Genomic DNA, 18,048 nt, shown 5'->3' with positions numbered 1-18,048 from the left:
GTACTTAATGGGAAACAAATCCCATGCTGCTCATGAATCCTTTCAGCTTGAGTATGCATAGCACTTCTCTTCCCATTCTTCCTGGAATCATATTTATGCGCATAGCAAAGAAAACATTCTTCCTGTTAAAACTCAATTTTCAGCGGGTTGTTTAATTACACAGGTCTGAAAAAAAAAAACGATTTACTTCTGTCAAAAATGTTAAGTGTTCTTTAGAGATTTGAGGGTGCTGAATCCAAAACCAGCAACAGAATTATTCAACCACATCTAGGTTTTTAGGGATGAAGGTTTACGATGAAAAAATATTACTTTAGAGAAAAAAAATGACTATACTTTTGAAAGTAATTGTTAATACTTGCAACAATTATACATTATACATATTATTGTTTAAATATCATTACTATTTACAAAAGGTAGCCACGTTTTCTGTAATTTTTCTGTCTCTTGTAATCCTCTGAAGGTGTTTCATGGTGGAATGACCAACAGATGTCTGCTAATATAGACTCATGCCGCTTTCAACGTTAACGTCTCCCTGTTTGATCGAAGTCCTGGTAGAACCTTTCTCTATGTTCCATGTTCTCAGGGTTGTAACGGCCGACCCCTTACCCAGTCGGCAGCTACACCTCCAAGACCTGTGGCCTAGATAAATTACTGAGGTTGAAGGACCGTTTTGACATGATGGCATCACGGATTTGTCGGCTCACATCCATGCCTTGTTGATGCCAGAAGTCAGAGGAGAAGGGCCTGATTAGTTTGAGCTGATTGAAAGGCAGCAGTAACTCAAATAACCACTTGTTACAATCGAGGTGCGTCTCTGAATGCACATTTCGAACCTTGACATGGATGGACTAAAACAGCAGAAGACCAAGTCGGGTTCCAGTCCTGTCAGCCAAGATCAGAATGCTTATTGAAACTTGGGTTTAACCTCCATGACTGCACTTATTTTATGGTTTATTTTTTGAATCACTACACTAGTAATTTGGATTGTCTTAATAAAAACACTGCCACTACTGCACATGCCCATTGACTGGATGTTTGTGTCCTCATTTGCCTGACTCATCTTTAGTTATGACTATCGGTGATCTGTGTTCGAGAGATTCCCAGATGGAACAGGTAGCATGGAGCTGACGAAGACCTTTACAGATGTCTGTACAAGTAGCCTTGCCCAGGGATGCTGCCATCTACTGTATCACAGGAGCATGTATTCCTGATAGGTTGTCCCCCCCTGTTCTTGTATTATACTGGCCTCCCAGCTAGGTATTGTTCCCTGCCCTGTCCCAGTTGGGACACCTGCCAATGCCCGGCATCCTTTACAAGTGGCCTTAAAAAAATGTTTCAACTGGAGTTTTAAATAATGCTTCTTTTGTTGTATAATGTTAATTTAAGTCTGTGACAGGATTCATTCCAGCTTATACTCTAGGGTGCCAAGCTAAGCTCCAGCCTTCTATGACTGTGCCATGGACAAAGCAGGTTCAAAAATGAATGCATGGATGAATGGTTAGTTTATTTGCAGAGCACATTTCATACATTGAATTGGACTGACACTGCTTGAAAAAACACAAAGTCAGAAAAAGTCATATTAAAATAGACAAATATACCAATAACAGAAAGTACCTTGCAAATTAAAAAAAAACAATAAATATTACTAAAAAATACCAAGAAAAAATTTAGATTTTTTGGTAGATATAAACAAAATAATAAGGCTAGCAAGTCTAATGGTGTGAAGAGGAAGAATAGGAAAGTAAAACATGATTGAAACATGAAGTATGAATAAAATGCTCAAACCTACTTAATTCCCCTCACGGTCAAGCAGGGGCTAAACTTAACCTGGCCACCACACTGGGAGTGAGGCATAAACCAGCCCTGAACATGATGCCAATTTATCACTGGGCACACATACCTAAATCCATGCCCATCATACCATGGCCAGTTTGGAATTACCAATCAAACTAACCTAGAAACTTGACAACATTTTTGAATTGTGCACCAGCAGAAATGTGCGGTGTGGGGCACCATCAGCTGCCTTTTCAACTTATTGGGGCATTTTACTGATCAATAAGTAGATCAGGTCATCTATCATATGAGGTTTCAATAAATTCCTGCCTGAAGCTGTATTTTTTGAGGCAGACACGGGAAGAAGGTACAAACTCCACACAGATAGTAATCAGGTTTGGGATTCAAACCCAAGGCCCTGGCTTTGTGCAGTGAAATCACTACAAATTGTGCCATCCAAGAATTATAAAAGTTAAATAAAGTGCAACAAAGTAAATACTAAATATAATAGCACTTTTACTTTCATCACATCATCCCCTCTAGTGTACCTGTGGGGCAAATACATATTTTACACTTAGAGACAGACACGATCTATTGCATATTCATAAACCTAACGAACACATTTATTTGTATCATATATTTATCCACTTTAGTTAACAATAAAACAGTAAAAAAAACAACCAACAAAACAAATCTGAATCTCCGCTGAAAAACGTGATGCCAACCCGGACCTGGATCTTTGACTGCAGGACTGATAAATGCATGCTTTGGATAAAATGCTACTCACACAGTCTCTGTGCTTGGAGGGAACTTTGGAATCTCGTCAATATCCGTGCAGGTAATTTTAAAAGTCTTCCATTCAGAACACTCACAAATTGGAGGGCAGACTTCCAGGTCAAATGCACGTGAGGTTCTCACAGAGAAAAGTTTGACCAATAATAGTATTATCAATTGCATCCTCAAAACCTGGGACAGACAGACGCAAGAAGGGTTAGTGCAGTTTCTTCACTACACGTTTAAACCGACTGCCATAAATGAAGATATATCCACGTAGGAATTGCCGAGTACAACTCGTGTGACATGAACTGACAGCCTGAACTGTCGTTTCAAGTCTGACTTGCGCAGCACTTCAGTTTCTCTGCTGCAGTATTTCTTCATCTGATTCGTCTTTAATCAACTGAATTAAAGGGGAGAAATGGTGAGGGAAAATATTGTTAGAGCGGAACTTCCATGAAATCGACTTCTCCTTGCTTCTTTTCTCGCTTGATCTGTCCGAATAATTCAGTTGAGCATCAAATGCGCTGCTGCTGCTACGAGCGGAGAGTTCAGAGTCCGTAGATTCAGCTGAAGACTCGTGCCTAAGCTAAGCGTGACGCTCAGAGGCGCTCGGCTGGAACAACAGCTCACCGGCACTCTCACTCCCACCTCCAGGAGGCTGCTCACCTCTGCTCGACCACCACGCAGTGTGAACAAATAAAGAGTGTGTGTTAGTTTTATTGGCTATACGTAATTTGGGCTCTGTATGTGTATAAACACGGTCTGCGATGCGCAGCGCTGTTCCATCATTGTGCCAGATGCGCACAGGATAGTCTCTGTTCCCCACGGCGCTGAACTTGATTAACGGGTGCAAACGTTAACGGACAGAAAATAAAAAGCAAGGGACTACCAGTAAAGGTAACACCATCCATCCATCCATTTTCCAACCCGCTGAATCCGAACACAGGGTCACGGGGGTCTGCTGGAGCCAATCCCAGCCAACACACAGGGCACAAGGCAGGAACCAATCCCAGGCAGGGTGCCAACCCACCGCAGTAAAGGTAACACATGCCTTATAATACATTTATGGCTTACACAATACAATAGTTTTTGCCCTTTATGTACGTCGATAGTCATGTATAGTGAAGATTGGCTCAAATAACAGTTTACTAAAACTTAAGGAATCGATCCCAACAGGATTAATAACCAACACATAAGACTACCCCGTTTCGTGTACAGTGCAGGATTTACGTATAAACTACACAAGCTATAGCTTAGGGCCCCCAAAACAAATTGTCCGAGTGAGCAATTGTCATATATACTTAAATATACTACACTGTAAAAAATCTTATGTGCTATCTACTTAAAAAAAATATGGTAACAATATTGCACATATTATTTTTAAGCAGTTTTTAAGGCTTGATTTTTTTAGAAGAATTTACTTGAATAAATCATGTAAAAAATCCTAAATTATTTAGCCAGACGCATATTATTTTTAAGTAGTATTTACGGCTTGATTTTTTTCCCTAGCAGAATCTACTTGAATAAATCATGTAAAGCATCCCAAATTATTTAGCCAGAGACATGATGATTTTAGCATTATTAGTGGAATAATCGTTTTTAGTTTAAGCACATAAAACAAAATGTACTCATATGTATTAAGGAAAATTACTTAATAATATAAAAAACATTTTATAATGAAATGAATACATAATGCATTTTGGTGTTAAACATGCTTTTATTCCATGTTACACTGGTATCAAAATAGTAAACACTTTGTAAAATAGTGTATATAACATTTACAGCATTTTTAAGAAAAAACAAAAACAATTTGTAAAACAGTTTGTAACTCACAATTTATGTCATTGAAATCAACTGTTTAGCATCAAACCAGAAACACTGTTGTAGAACAAGCTGCAGAACAATCTCAAACCTCAACCTGGGCATTTTCACCAAAACTTGGTAACAATGGAATGTGTCTCTCACAATCTAATACACAAGTTTGTTTTTGAGAGATTGTAATTTGGGGGAAAACCTGCAAACATCCAGTTCCAAGAAGAGCTTCTGAAAGGCCTCAAACGTGTTCCTCAGTTGTTTGGGATAGGTGAGGTTTAGTGCATACGTGAATCCAAGAAGAATTGCGCAGGCTCTAGTCAGATTTCCCAAGCCAGTCATGACTTGCACACCCTCCAAGACAATGCTAAAGTCCTCCTGGTCATCCTTCTTGCAGACAGTAATTTTCATTACCTGCTGCAGTAGACTTTGCTGCACATCCTCATTTTCATACTATAAAACAAACATAACATATTTTATTATGAAGATCTGTTATTTATGTAGTTAATTTGTGTAAGATGTTCAAACAAGTTTTTCCTCGTAAGAACTTAAAATGCAGATACCTCAAGGAAGTACAGTAAACCATTTCTAGGTTCATATCTTTGTAACATTGTAAAACACTAACTCCCCAAAACTTGTTTCAGTGGACTATGGAGACTGACACTACAACAAACTCAAGTATACTATGGCTAATGGCGGACATGATGTTTTCAGAAATGTTGACATTGTTTAATTTATTTCATTTATATTGCTGACACTAGTGCAAGAATTTTTTTACATGAGGAACATACTTATGTTTAAGATGCATTTCTGTTTTTGTAAAGGAAAACAAATGCTAAATGCAGTTTTCTGAAAACAATAAATATCTGAAATAGTTTTAGACACTTACATTGTACTCCTGGATGAGGTCTTCCTCCTTTTCACCCAAGTAATTGACCAAGCAACGGAGGACAACATCTCTTGTCTGTTCTATGTTTTGATGTGAGGTCTAAGGCACCAAAAGTGTAGAAATTAGTAATAGTACCCAATAATAATGAAGCAATATCAATCAAGGCGGCACGGTGGTGCAGTGGGTAGCGCTGCTGCCTCGCAGTGGGAGACCTGGGGACCCGGGTTCGCTTCCCGGGTCCTCCCTGCGTGGAGTTTGCATGTTCTCCCCGTGTCTGCGTGGGTTTCCTCCGGGTGCTCCGGTTTCCTCCCACAGTCCAAAGACATGCAGGTTAGGTGGATTGGCGATTCTAGATTGGCCCTAGTGTGTGCTTGGTGTGTCCTGCGGTGGGTTGGCACCCTGCCCGGGATTGGTTCCCTGCCTTGTGCCCTGTGTTGGCTGGGATTGGCTCCAGCAGACCCCCGTGACCCTGTGTTCGGATTCAGCGGGTTGGAAAATGGATGGATGGATATCATTTAAATAATAATAAAAAATACCAATTAAAATACCTGCTGTACGGCACCCAGTTTCTTCTTCAAAATCTGTGCGAGTGCTCCTCCTTTGCAGGAAAATATTGTGAAAAGTTTAGGAGTGTAGTAATCCAACATCTTAATAAATGTTGGCTCAAGGTGCAGAGTAGTAATTCTCCTAAACTCTTCATTAATCTAAAAAATGAAACACACAAACACTGATTATAATTATGTTCAGTTGACAACCACATTATTATCTGTGATGGTATTTAATGACAAAATGTAAAATCCCTACCTGGAGAATGTCAAACAGAGCAGGCCAGCGATCTTTAAATTCTGCAACTGTCGGGAACAATTCAACCTAATCACCAAGATCATGAAATTGGAATGGTTTAAGCCTAGAAACCCAATACTGCTAAACAAGTCTAAACATTTTTAAATATCGTTAAAGACTAATTTTAAATAAATTTGCATTATAGTAAATCTCAGATGTGTTCAAATAACTTCACTCAGGTCGAATTTTACATAGATTAATCAAAGAGAAAATGTAAATTGCTATAGATATATCTTACTCTTTGAGGAGACTGATAATGCCTTAATTATTGCAAAGATGTTTGTATTCTTCCACTAGTCAAAAGCATGGTTATGTCCATATCAATTCCTGGAACGTCATCGTGTTGCTTCTATGGTGTTTGTGACTTGTTTTTTTTTTTTTTAAGAGGGCGCCCTCTAACGTCGAGGATGAATGAAAAAAATGCATATATTGCGTGAAATGATTAAAAGCTAATTTAATACATCTTTACAATTTGAAGCAAATATATAAACACATCAACACTCTTAAAAGTTTTTAAGTATAATCATAGAAACTGCCCCATCTATCAAGCTCGATGCATGGCCATAATTATTTTTGCTTTAGCGACCAACATGTCCATTCTAGCCTCAGCACGTGCATGTGAGGAGTTATGACTAACGAGCTCGAGTTCAGATTTTCACATCAAATAACATCGCAGAATTGTAAACCTTTATTTTAAAACGCCTGGTTCAACATAGTCACTGTTTCACATGCCAAAATGATCACTGTCGTTCAGATTCAAAAATAAGTGTAAGACAATTCCGGTACTAGCGTGAATAAGCGGTGTCCTGAGGAGCTTATTTAAGAAATCAAAATAAAATGTAAAAATTAGTAAGGGGCTTATAACTTACCTCTTAATATTTTCCACTGTTCGTCTGCTCCTTCAAAACGCCGTCTGATCACTGCCGTTGAGATTCAAATGAAGGTAACTCAGTCAAACCCGGGTAATTGGACCAATTCTCTTAAAATAAATATGAAGCCTTTTTTCCTTAAAATTTTAGCCTAAATGGTTCCTCAAATTAAGCCTAAAAATTGCACTCATTTCCTTAAAAAAATAGGTACAATTTATTTCTTAATTTTATTAGTGAAATGTTCTCAATATATTATAAGAAAAACAGAAAACCTATTTTTTTAATTAAATATGCACATTATTTTTAATGATTACATCAATTTTTTTAATGAAAATTACAAGCCTCATGATTCATTTTTTACAGTGTACAGCATTATTTGTCCCAATCAGGCCCAGCCTTAGGCATAGGCGAAGTAGGCGACCGCCTAGGGCCCCGGATCGACTCCTTGGTCTAATTTTCACGCATTTCACAGAGCCCCTTAGGGGGTCCCTGGACCCCCCTTTCGCCTAGGGCCCCATAATACCTAAGACCGGGCCTGTTCGTGTATACTCTGCTTTGTGATAAAATAAGTGTACTACCCGCTGGTTAATCAGTAAATTATGCCGTATAGCCATACAAAAATATTGAAGACGCGACTGATAGTAAATTTGGCGAGAACATGGCATTATTGTGAAACTAATCGTATAGAGCTTAGTATGATGTGATATTTTCTGGATGTAAAAATCTAACAAATAAAACACTTCACGTGTTCTGTTACCGCGGGAGGTAAGTAACTCACTGTATGTCTTATAGTTTCGCAAACTCGTCTTCATGCAACTATGTGACAGTATGCTTATGTCCTGTGATGCGCAGTCACGGCGGTGCTCCAGGATTCTGGGTTTCGAATCATCAGATCCAAGTCCGGGGACTGTGTGGCGCTTGCACGTTCTCCCCGTGTCCACTCGGGAAAACTGGCTCAGTAAGATTATGTGTAGCATTGTGCATGAGTGTTGCCTGTAATTTCTTAAGTAAAATTCTAGAGAAGGCAGTCATTATGCAGTTAAATGAGCACCTCAATAAACATGCTATTCTTGATAAATTTCAGTCAGGTTTTAGAACAAATCACAGCACAGAAACTGCACTCGTTAAAGTAGTAAATGACTTGCGGGTAAATGCAGACAGAGGCCATTTATCTGTTCTCATCCTCTTAGATTTGAGTGCCGCATTTGACACTATTGATCATAATATTCTTAAGAATCGCCTTAGTCAATGGGTGGGCCTCTCTGGCAGTGTCTTAAACTGGTTTGAATCCTACCTGGCAGGGAGAAAATTCTTTGTTAGTTGTGGTAATTATAACTCAAAGACACATGATATTCTATATGGTGTTCCACAAGGCTCTATCCTGGGTCCGCTGCTCTTCTCAATCTACATGCTTCCATTAGGTCAGATTATCTCGGGACATAACGTGAGCTACCACAGCTATGCTGATGACACACAGCTGTATTTATCAATAGCACCTGATGACCCCAAATCTCTTGATTCGCTAACACAATGTCTAACCTGTATCTCAGAATGGATGAATAGTAACTTTCTCAAATTAAATAAAGAAAAAACCGAAATCTTAGTGATTGGCAATAATGGATACAATGAGGCTATTAGAAATAAACTGGATGCATTAGGATTAAAAGTCAAATCGGAGGTAAAAAGCTTAGGGGTAACCGTTGATTGTAATCTGAATTTTAAATCGCATATTAATAAAATCACTAGGACGGCATTTTTTCACCTAAGGAACATAGCAAAAGTTAGACCTCTTATATCATCGAAAGATGCAGAGAAATTAGTTCATGCGTTTGTCTTTAGTCGGCTAGATTACTGTAATGCACTCCTCTCAGGACTACCCAAAAAAGACATCAATCGTTTGCAGTTAGTGCAGAATGCAGCTGCTAAAATCCTTACCAGGAAAAGAAAATCCGAACACATTTCTCCAGTTTTGATGTCACTACACTGGTTACCTGTGTCATTCAGAATTGACTTTAAAATTCTGCTTATGGTTTATAAAACTTTAAATAATCTCGCCCCGTCTTATATATCGGAATGTCTGACACCTTATATTCCAAATCGCAACCTCAGATCCTCAACTGAGTGTCTCCTTAGAATTCCAAGAGCAAAACTTAAAAGAAGTGGTGAGGCGGCCTTCTGCTGTTATGCACCTAAAATCTGGAATAGCCTGCCAGTAGGAATTCGCCAGGCTAATACAGTGGAGCACTTTAAAAAACTACTGAAAACACATTACTTTAACATGGCCTTCTCATAACTTCACTGTAATTTAATCCTGACACTCTGTATATCCAATTCATTATAATAACTATTCATTCAAAATTTGTACTAACCCCTACTCTCTCTTCTGTTTTCTTTTCCGGTGTCCTATTGGTGGTGGCTTGTGCCACCACCATCTACCCAAAGCACCATGATGTTCCAACAATGATGGATGGATTAAAAGCCAGAAGTCTGTATAACCATCAGCATCAAGTGACTCCGTGAGAACCCTAACTACAAAAAGGACTATTTCATTTATGTTAGGTAGAATGCCCAAAGGGGACTGGGCGGTCTCGTGGCCTGGAACCCCTACAGATTTTATTTTTTTCTCCAGCCTTCTGGAGTTTTTTTTTGTTTTTTCTGTCCACCCTGGCCATCGGACCTTACTCCTTTCTATGTTAACTAATGTTGTCTTATTTTAATTTCTTATTTGTCTTTTATTCTTCTTTTCTTCGTTATGTAAAGCACTTTGAGCTACTTTTTGTATGAAAATGTGCTATATAAATAAATGTTGTTGTTGTTGTTGTTGTAATGGGGTGACAACTGCGTCTGCCTTGCATTCAGGCTTCCAGGGACATTTCACGGGTTAGAAAGTCAAGTTGGGCAGGAGGGAGACTTCCACATAGTGTTGCGTTCACTGTCCGGTTTTTACGAACACAACCTCCCTCCACACTGTTGTCTAATTTGGAACAATAAAATATAAGTTACTGAAAGTTATGTCTTTTGGAAATTGGTTTAGAGGTAATTTTGTGATTTTAAATCAGTTTACGGATTTTTTATATTTTAATTCCTGCATCAACAAAAGATCATTGTACCAGTGTCATAAAAGCAATTCTTGATGGTGTAATACCCCTATTGATATGTATTTTCAAAGATATTCTGTTAATACTTGAAAAACTGGACACTGTTTCTATTAATGAGATTATTGTAGCATAAAAAATAATACATTTATTAGGGATCTATTAATTTCCAAACATCCTCCCTGTGTGTATAGTTTAAGTGGGCATTAAAATAAATGGCATACTATTTACGAACACTTCCTCATTGAGATATTTCAACAAAATGAAATAAGTACGCCCTACGGTGGGCTGGCGCCCTGCCCAGGGTTTGTTTCCTGCCATGCGCCCTGTGCTGGCTGGGATTGGCTCCAGCAGACCCCCGTGACCTTGTAGTTAGGATATAGCGGGTTGGATAATGGATGGATGGAAACAAGTATCATTTGAAATTATTCATAAATACTATCTATAAAATCTGTTTATCTAAGCTCAACCATAATTTATTAAATGTTTGGTGTAAAACAATTCATGTATGAAATATATTTTTGTAAAGATTTCAAAATATGTTGGCTGTTTTAGTGAAGCATTGGACACTAAAAAGAAAGAGTATAATAAATATAGAGAATTCCGTTATCCTGTTCTGGGGAAAGTTGCAAAGAATGTATTTATGCAGTTACCCGTTTCATGTTCCTTGCAACACTCTTTAGCCATAAAATGAACTTTAGTAACAATATTTCACATTACAATCTATTTATTGATAAATTTAATTTATAGGTATAATCTATGAAAAATATTAAATAACAAGGTTGCCAAAAGTCTAAATTTATTATCAAAAGCGCTATATAAATGTAATGAATTATTATTATGAATTATTATCAAATTTTAACTTCAATAAATTTGTCCTATAGGCCGTTTACAAAATGTGCTTTTGTACTTTTTATGTACTTTCAACTGTTGTTATAAATGTAACCATTCATATATTACTATACTGTTAAAGCGTTTTGTTCTTTAAAAAAGATGACAAAACGGCTATAAAGATAGACGTTAAATACATATGTAAAGGAAATATTATATTGTGAATATCACATAAATGTCTTATTAATTATAGACAGTTTTATCAAAGGCAGTTATAAAAATAAAAACAGTTATCCGTAATCAACCATTTGGCGGTCTCGGTACAAGAAGAACTCAATTTTTGTTTGGATTACTTGTTTCTCTGTTTCAGGAACTCCTGTAATGTTCTAATCTAAAGCAGGGGTAGGCAACGTCGGTCCTGGAGTGCCACAGTATGTGCAGGTTTTTGTTCCAACCCAGTTCCTTAACGAGAACTCAATTATTGCTGATGAAGCACATATTGCTTAAGTGACATTTTAATGCTTCATTTTAGTGGTCTCGCTTGTTAAGGTTCTCCAACCTTAATTGCTTATTTCAATCTTAAACTGCTGCATTCAGTGTTTTAATTGCTCCTTATTAGCAATAAGATGTAAAAGACAAAGCAGCCAGCAGTTCTCCAGCTAGCTTTTTTCCAATTACATCTGTGTGTGTTCATCATGCACGGTTTGATTTAATAAAACACTTAATAGAAAAATGTGACAGACTGAAAATGATCCGTTTTAGGCTTCAAATCATTTGGATGATATCCTTGGAAAGGAAAAAAATCTACGATATAAGAGCCTTACATTGCACAGACTAACAAGCCATAAAATTAAATAAGGTCTGAGATTGGCAATGATTGGTTTCTAATTAAGCAATTGGGTTGGAATGAAAACCTGTAGCCACTGCGGCTCACCAGGACCGACATTGCCTACCCCTGTTTTACATCTTATTGCTAATAAGGAGCAATTAAAACACTGAATGCAGCAGTTTAAGATTGAAATAAGCAATTAAGGTTGGAGAACCTTAACAAGCGAGACCACTAAAATGAAGCATTAAAATGTCACTTAAGCAATATGTGCTTCATCAGCAATAAATGAGTTCTCGTTAAGGAACTGGGTTGGAACAAAAACCTGCACATACTGCGGCACTCCAGGACCGACGTTGCCTACCCCTGTTCTAAAGCATGCCAGTCCAGTACTGGGCACGCTGACTCTCATGTGGTCATTCCGAGTCGCCAGTCATCCTTACATGCACGCAATATGGGCGGAATTTTATTTGTCATTTTCATTGTTAAAATTCAAAGTAAAACAAATATTCTATAACACTGCAGCAAAAATGGTGCTCAGTGTATCCATTTTCCAGATTGTTCAATTTAGCGTCCTGGACGGGGTGCTAAACCATCGTATGGGTTACTGAGGCGCACCCCTCTCATACCGGGTTCATTTAATGTTGCCATTTAAGACAAAAGGATGAAACCCTGTTTACCTGAAGCAAAGACCAAATCGACAAAAGGAAAACGTGTAGCTTCTACACATGCAGTCTGCGCGCATTAGCATTTGGTAGAACATCCGTTAAGTACAGAGCAGCCTTCCAGAGCCGCGAGACAGCAGCGCCCCCGTGCCGCTATATCATGTAACATTTTTTTTATCTGAGCGTAAGGCGCTTTCTAACTATTAAGTTGTGTTCTTTCTTTCAATAGTAAGAATCGAGTAAAACCCGTTAACTGTATAATCATTGAAGCATTTTGAGTTCATGTGAAGTTTTGTATTAGTAGAAAAAAAGTCAAATAAGCTTTGCGCCCGACTGTGTAGCTGTAGTAACCCCGGCTCTCCGTGACTCCGATGGGGAAATAGATGGGTGCAGTTTTTCATCAATTGTACATTTAAAACTACATTTACTTGTTTTTGTTTAATTTTGACAAAGCTTGTTTGCATTTTTTTTTATCAGTGTAGTGTGTATTAATGTTATTATTTATAACAATTTGATACCCATGCATGCCTACATAATATAAATTCAAATGTATCTTTTTTTTTCTTTTCGTAAGTTTTCCAGTCTGTGCAGGAGTAATCGGGTGATAGAACCCCATAATATGAAAGAACATGTATACGTCCGAAATGTTCTTCTTTACAAAAATAAATAAATCAAGGGAGATAAATTGGTGATAAAGTAATCGTGAACCCGTCTTTCCCAGTCATTGAAGATAAATTCCCTCATTTGCCAGCACTGAAGCACAGAGTGCGTTTCGTTAACTGCTCTTTTTGACATTCAGGGGGTCAAAGGGATTGCACACATTTCGCCTGTCTCTCAGGGGGGTTACTAGCGGTATTTGTTTAAAAAGGGCGGCTAGATTGGCGCATTGATTCAGGCATGCTGGGAGACGCCAATTTCTATTCCTCTCCCTCACTCTTGCACAGAGACGCGTCGGCTGTCATAACCGGAAATTGTGCGAAATGTAGTTCTAAACGTGTCCCTATCCTGCCTTTTTGCAGTAATGACCTAGGGAAAAAAACTACAACTCCCTGCGATCTTAGGGATGAGCCGGGTCTTTGTTATCTTCCTGTTACAGGGCGGCCAGTTTAAGTTGCCATAGCTGCGTTGAGAAACTAGTCAGTTGCAAGACAGGATGCATTTTCAGTTTCTGTGATTTTTTTAAGCAAAGAGAAGGTAAGCTATATTATCTTCTTTTAGCATTCGTAATTTTGTCATTACTACCGTAAAAATTGTTTAGGCATTGAGCGAGCGCGACTGAAAGGAAAAGGAAGCTTTTCTTTTCTGCATTATCTATATGCAGTATGGAATAAAAAAGAGGAACCAGTATTGTGTTAGTAGTGCATTAGTTCAGGTTTTGCTGTCGATGTTGCTTCACTTGCAAAAAAGTCGGTTTTCACCAAAGACTTTAAAATCTCAATAATATCTGTTAGTAGATGAACTTTCTGATTAATAATAGATTCGCTATAATTTAGTTTAAATAACGGTAGTATCTGTCGTAATTAATTGCTGGACTACAAAAGTTTAAGCCGTAATTTTTTTTGGTAAAAATGTATTAGCAGCGTTTTCATTACTATTGACTTAAAGCACCCAGCTGCGGAATGAAATATGCGGCAATGCGAAAGGTGGAATTCGTTGCAATTTTAAGAGAAAATTTCATGAATAAACTATGGTTTTCTGTAGCATTTTAATTTTCTATAATAAAGTTAGTACGGTATAAGCATATTTTCCCCAGTTTGTTTTTAAGTTGGAAAACGAATACAGTACTGGAAATATCCCTGTGTGTTAGGTTTCACATTTCTCTCTTCTCTGTTATAAAGGACAGTTAGATCTGCGACTTGGCTTCTTCGACAGCATTGCCTCAAACGGCATCTTTAGTTGAGTTGCGCACTTGTTAGAACAGCTGAAACCATTGCTGGTACTAAGGGGCGAGTTACCTTCCGACTTTAAAGGATGTGACTAATTAAACAGCGAGTGTGATTGGTTAACTTATTATGTATTCAAATTGGCTATAGGTGTTTAAGCTACAAAGAGCCCCTTTTGTATTAATATGTAGCATACATTATCCGTCTATCCATCCGTTTTCTAAACATAATAATTTGATATTTTTATTGCAACATCGATATTATAGTTGTTGTTGTTATTAGGTGTCCAAAATAAGGGCGTCAGTGTTTTTTGTGATATACTTAAGGCAACCTCTGTCTTTCTCGGCAAAAAATCCAAATAAGGAACAACATTAAAAGTAACGAGTTAGTCAGTTCAGTCGTTAATTTACGAACGAAATTAAGAACTGCTTAAGTCACTAGCGGTTTTGGGAAACACATGCTAATTAACGTGCAATCACTGTCAGTTCTTTTTGCCAATACAATTTGTGAGCTGCTGTACTAAACACACGTTTACTTTTCATCCACACTAAGACGAATAGTGTCCATTTTAATTACAGGCTAAAACGAAAAGGTCCAACTCATTCAATTTTGCCGTTCCTGTCCATGCACAGAACGACTTCTCATGTTCCCTTATCTCAGTTGATTACTCCCCTTTCTTTAACATAAAAGCCAATACAGTGGAACCTCTGTTCACGACCATAATTCGTTCCAAAACTCTGGTCGTGAACCGATTTGGTCGTGAACCGAAGCAATTTTCCCCCATAGGATTGTATGTAAATACAATTAATCCGTTCCAGACCATATGAACTGTATGTAAATATATAGTTTAAGTTTTTAAGCACAAATATAGTTAATTACACCATAGAATGCACAGCGTAATAGTAAACTAAATGTAAAAACATTGAACAACACTGATAAAACCTTGAACAACAGGGAAAACTAACATTGCAAGAGTTTGCGCTATACTGTAGCCTTATGACCCGATCGCTGTAAACACTGTTTAAATGAGTTTTAAGCACAGGGGAAAAAAGGAACATTTGAACAAATCCGAACTTTATTTAAAAGCCAACCATAAGCAACCAAGAAAGTAACATTGCAGGAGTTCACGCTAATAGCCTAACAACCCGATCGCTGTAAACACTCTGTTTAAATGAGTTTTAAGCACAGGGAAAAAATGAACATTTGAAAAATCAGAAATTTAATAAACAACCAAGAAAAGTAACATTGCAACAATTCACGCTACGAACTGAAAAGTGAACATTTGAAAAATCTGTAATACAAAAACTAACCATAAACCACCAAGAAAACTCACCTTGCATGAGTCGAGTTCTGACATGAAGGAAGTGAGGAGGAACTGAGTGGAGAAATTCCTCACTTTCGCCACTTGTAGAAGGATAGTTTTGCAGCAAATCGCCATGAATCTTCCTGGCTTTCTCGCATAACATCTCCTCGCTTACGCTGTCCCTTGCAAGTTGCTTCTCGTTCAGCCACACTAGCAACAGTTTTTCCACCTCTTCCAGCACTTGAGGCCTCTGCCTGGTTAATGCCGTAACTCCCTTTGCAACATCAGCTGCTTTAATAGACTCTTTCTGCTTTAGAATAGTCGAAATTGTAGATTTTGACTTCTTGTACTTAGCGGCAAGATCAGTAACATGAACGCCACGCTCAAACTTTTCAATAATTTCTTTCTTTACTTTGATTTCAATTTTCGTCAAAACTTTCTTCTCACCACTCTTCACTTGCTTAGAAGCCATGGTTAACTGCAAAAGTACACAAAATACTGTAGAGCACAAAGAGTTCACAGGTAAAGCACGCACGTCTGACTGAGAACAATGAACAGGGAGAGGCTGACCACGTGCTTAAATACAGTAATTGGCACGTACAAACTGTAAGGGAAATGAAATAGAGCACAAAGAGTTCACAGCGAAAGCACGCACACACGCATGTGCAAACACGCACATCTGACCGAGAACAATGCAACACGTGCGGAAATCATCGGCGCGCACAAACCGAAAGGGAAACTGGCTTGTTCATATACCGAGTGTGTGGTCGTGAACCGAGGCAAAAGTTTGTCGAACTTTTTGGTCGTAAACCGATTTGTACGTGTACCGAGACGTTCGTGAACCGAGGTTCCACTGTATTATTGTCTTAACTCTATCTCAATGTTTGATGGTCTCCTCTTTATTTACAGGAAGTTCCTGCAGCAAAAAATATTTGTGATTCCTCTAGTACCATAATACTTTGCGTAAAGGAGCACACCAACTAAATTACCATGAAACTTAGAAAAGCAGTTTCTGAAAAAAAAAGTACAGTATTTTGAGATTGGCTAATTTATCGATCACTGATTGAGTCAGTTTGGATGAAAATTGGCCGTCTAGACCTGTGGCTGATTGATCAGAGTATCACTAGAACACTGCAATAAAGTTGATAGACGGTTAAAAACGTCTGCCTCTTCGTCTGAGCACAGTTGGAGTAATAATGATGAACACACCACACGCATTACCTTGAAAGGGACAGCCATGAAAAGTTTGCATCTGAAGAAGCCTTCTTTGCAGTGAAGGCTAGTGAGAGACCAACAATTATCTTGAAATACCTAGATAGCTCAGTTACTAAATGGGGAGTAAAGGTGCCCCAGGAAATAATATCATGAGCTCTGCATCTTGTTGGCCCATTTTGAGGGATTGTAAGGAAAAATCTGGTGCTAAAGTGAATCATCTAATGGCCTACATGTGTACAAGAAAGCACAGGAGTGAAGCAGCAAAGATCTGGAAAGGTCTGTTATGACCTGATAAGACTAAAACTAAGTTTTTGGCTAAAATTCATAGATCAATGTGTGATGCAAACCAAACACTGCTGCATGTGAGGCAATAACCCCATGAAGAAGTATGGTAGTGACAGTATCCTGCTGCGGAGATGCTTTTCATCAGCACTGACCGTGCAACTTCTTCAGGCAAAAAGAGGAAATACTTTAAAGGATGTGACTAATTAAATAGCGAGTGCGATTGGTTAACTCATTATGTATTCAAATTGGCTATAGGTGTTTAAGGCAAGCTACAAAGAGCCCCTTTTGTATTAATATGTAGCATACATTATCCGTCTATCCATCCGTTTTCTAAACATGATAATTTGATATTTTTATTGCAACATCGATATTATAGTTGTTGTTGTTATTAAGTGTCCAAAATAAGGGCGTCAGTGTTTTTTGTGATATACTTAAGGCAACCTCTGTCTTTCTCAGAAAAAAATCCAAATAAAGAACAACGTTAAAAGTAATGAGTTAGTCAGTTCAGTCTTTAATTTACGAACGAGATTAAGAACTGCTTAAGTCACTAGCGGTTTTGGGAAACACTGTCAATTCTTTTGCCAATACAATTTGTGAGTTGCTGTACTAAACACACGTTTACTTTTCATCCACACTAAGACGAATAGTGTCCATTTTAATTACAGGTTAAAACGAAAAGGTCCAACTCATTCTATTTTGCCGTTCCTGTCCATGCACAGAACGACTTCTCATGTTCCCTTATCTCAGTTGATTACTCCACTTTCTTTAACGTAAAAGCCAATACAGTGGAACCTTGGTTCACGACCATAATTCGTTCCAAAACTCTGGTCTTAAACCGATTTGCTCGTGAACCGAAGCAATTTCCCCCATAGGATTGTATGTAAATACAATTAATCCGTTCAAGACCATACGAACTGTATGTAAATATATAGTTTTTTTAAGTTGATGAGAAATAATGCTTTTTTTACACATTTTATCTTGA

The 18,048-nt window shown here is 38.0% G+C and overlaps 2 protein-coding genes across 6 annotated transcripts in view; one reads left to right on the top strand and one right to left on the bottom strand.

Moving 5' to 3' along the window:
* tshr (thyroid stimulating hormone receptor) overlaps positions 1-6,446 on the bottom strand; it is a 196,243-nt gene extending 189,797 nt beyond the window's left edge. The window contains exons 1-4 of one of the 3 annotated variants that reach the window (XM_028821623.2): positions 6,333-6,446; positions 6,056-6,121; positions 5,800-5,955; positions 2,561-2,739 (exon numbers count right to left, since the gene is read on the bottom strand). In XM_028821623.2, coding sequence (XP_028677456.1) covers positions 2,561-2,739; positions 5,800-5,898 — 278 coding nt within the window. In that variant the 5' untranslated portion in view covers positions 5,899-5,955; positions 6,056-6,121; positions 6,333-6,446. Of the gene's footprint in view, positions 1-2,560; positions 2,740-5,799; positions 5,956-6,055; positions 6,122-6,332 lie in introns of those variants that run through there. The other 2 variants (XM_028821624.2, XM_028821625.2) reach the window with 2 other exon arrangements.
* A 7,011-nt stretch (positions 6,447-13,457) lies between these two features.
* LOC114666582 (centrosomal protein of 128 kDa-like) overlaps positions 13,458-18,048 on the top strand; it is a 218,452-nt gene continuing 213,861 nt past the window's right edge. Inside the window, exon 1 of one of the 3 annotated variants that reach the window (XM_028821489.2) lies at positions 13,458-13,574. The gene's annotated coding sequence lies outside the window, so the exon portion shown is untranslated. The remainder of the gene's footprint in view (positions 13,575-18,048) is intronic. The other 2 variants (XM_051920153.1, XM_028821491.2) reach the window with 2 other exon arrangements.

This window comes from Erpetoichthys calabaricus, chromosome 16, assembly GCF_900747795.2.
Source record: "Erpetoichthys calabaricus chromosome 16, fErpCal1.3, whole genome shotgun sequence".
Taxonomy (NCBI): Eukaryota; Metazoa; Chordata; class Cladistia; order Polypteriformes; family Polypteridae; genus Erpetoichthys; species Erpetoichthys calabaricus.
This window is presented reverse-complemented; position numbering and strand designations above follow the sequence as displayed.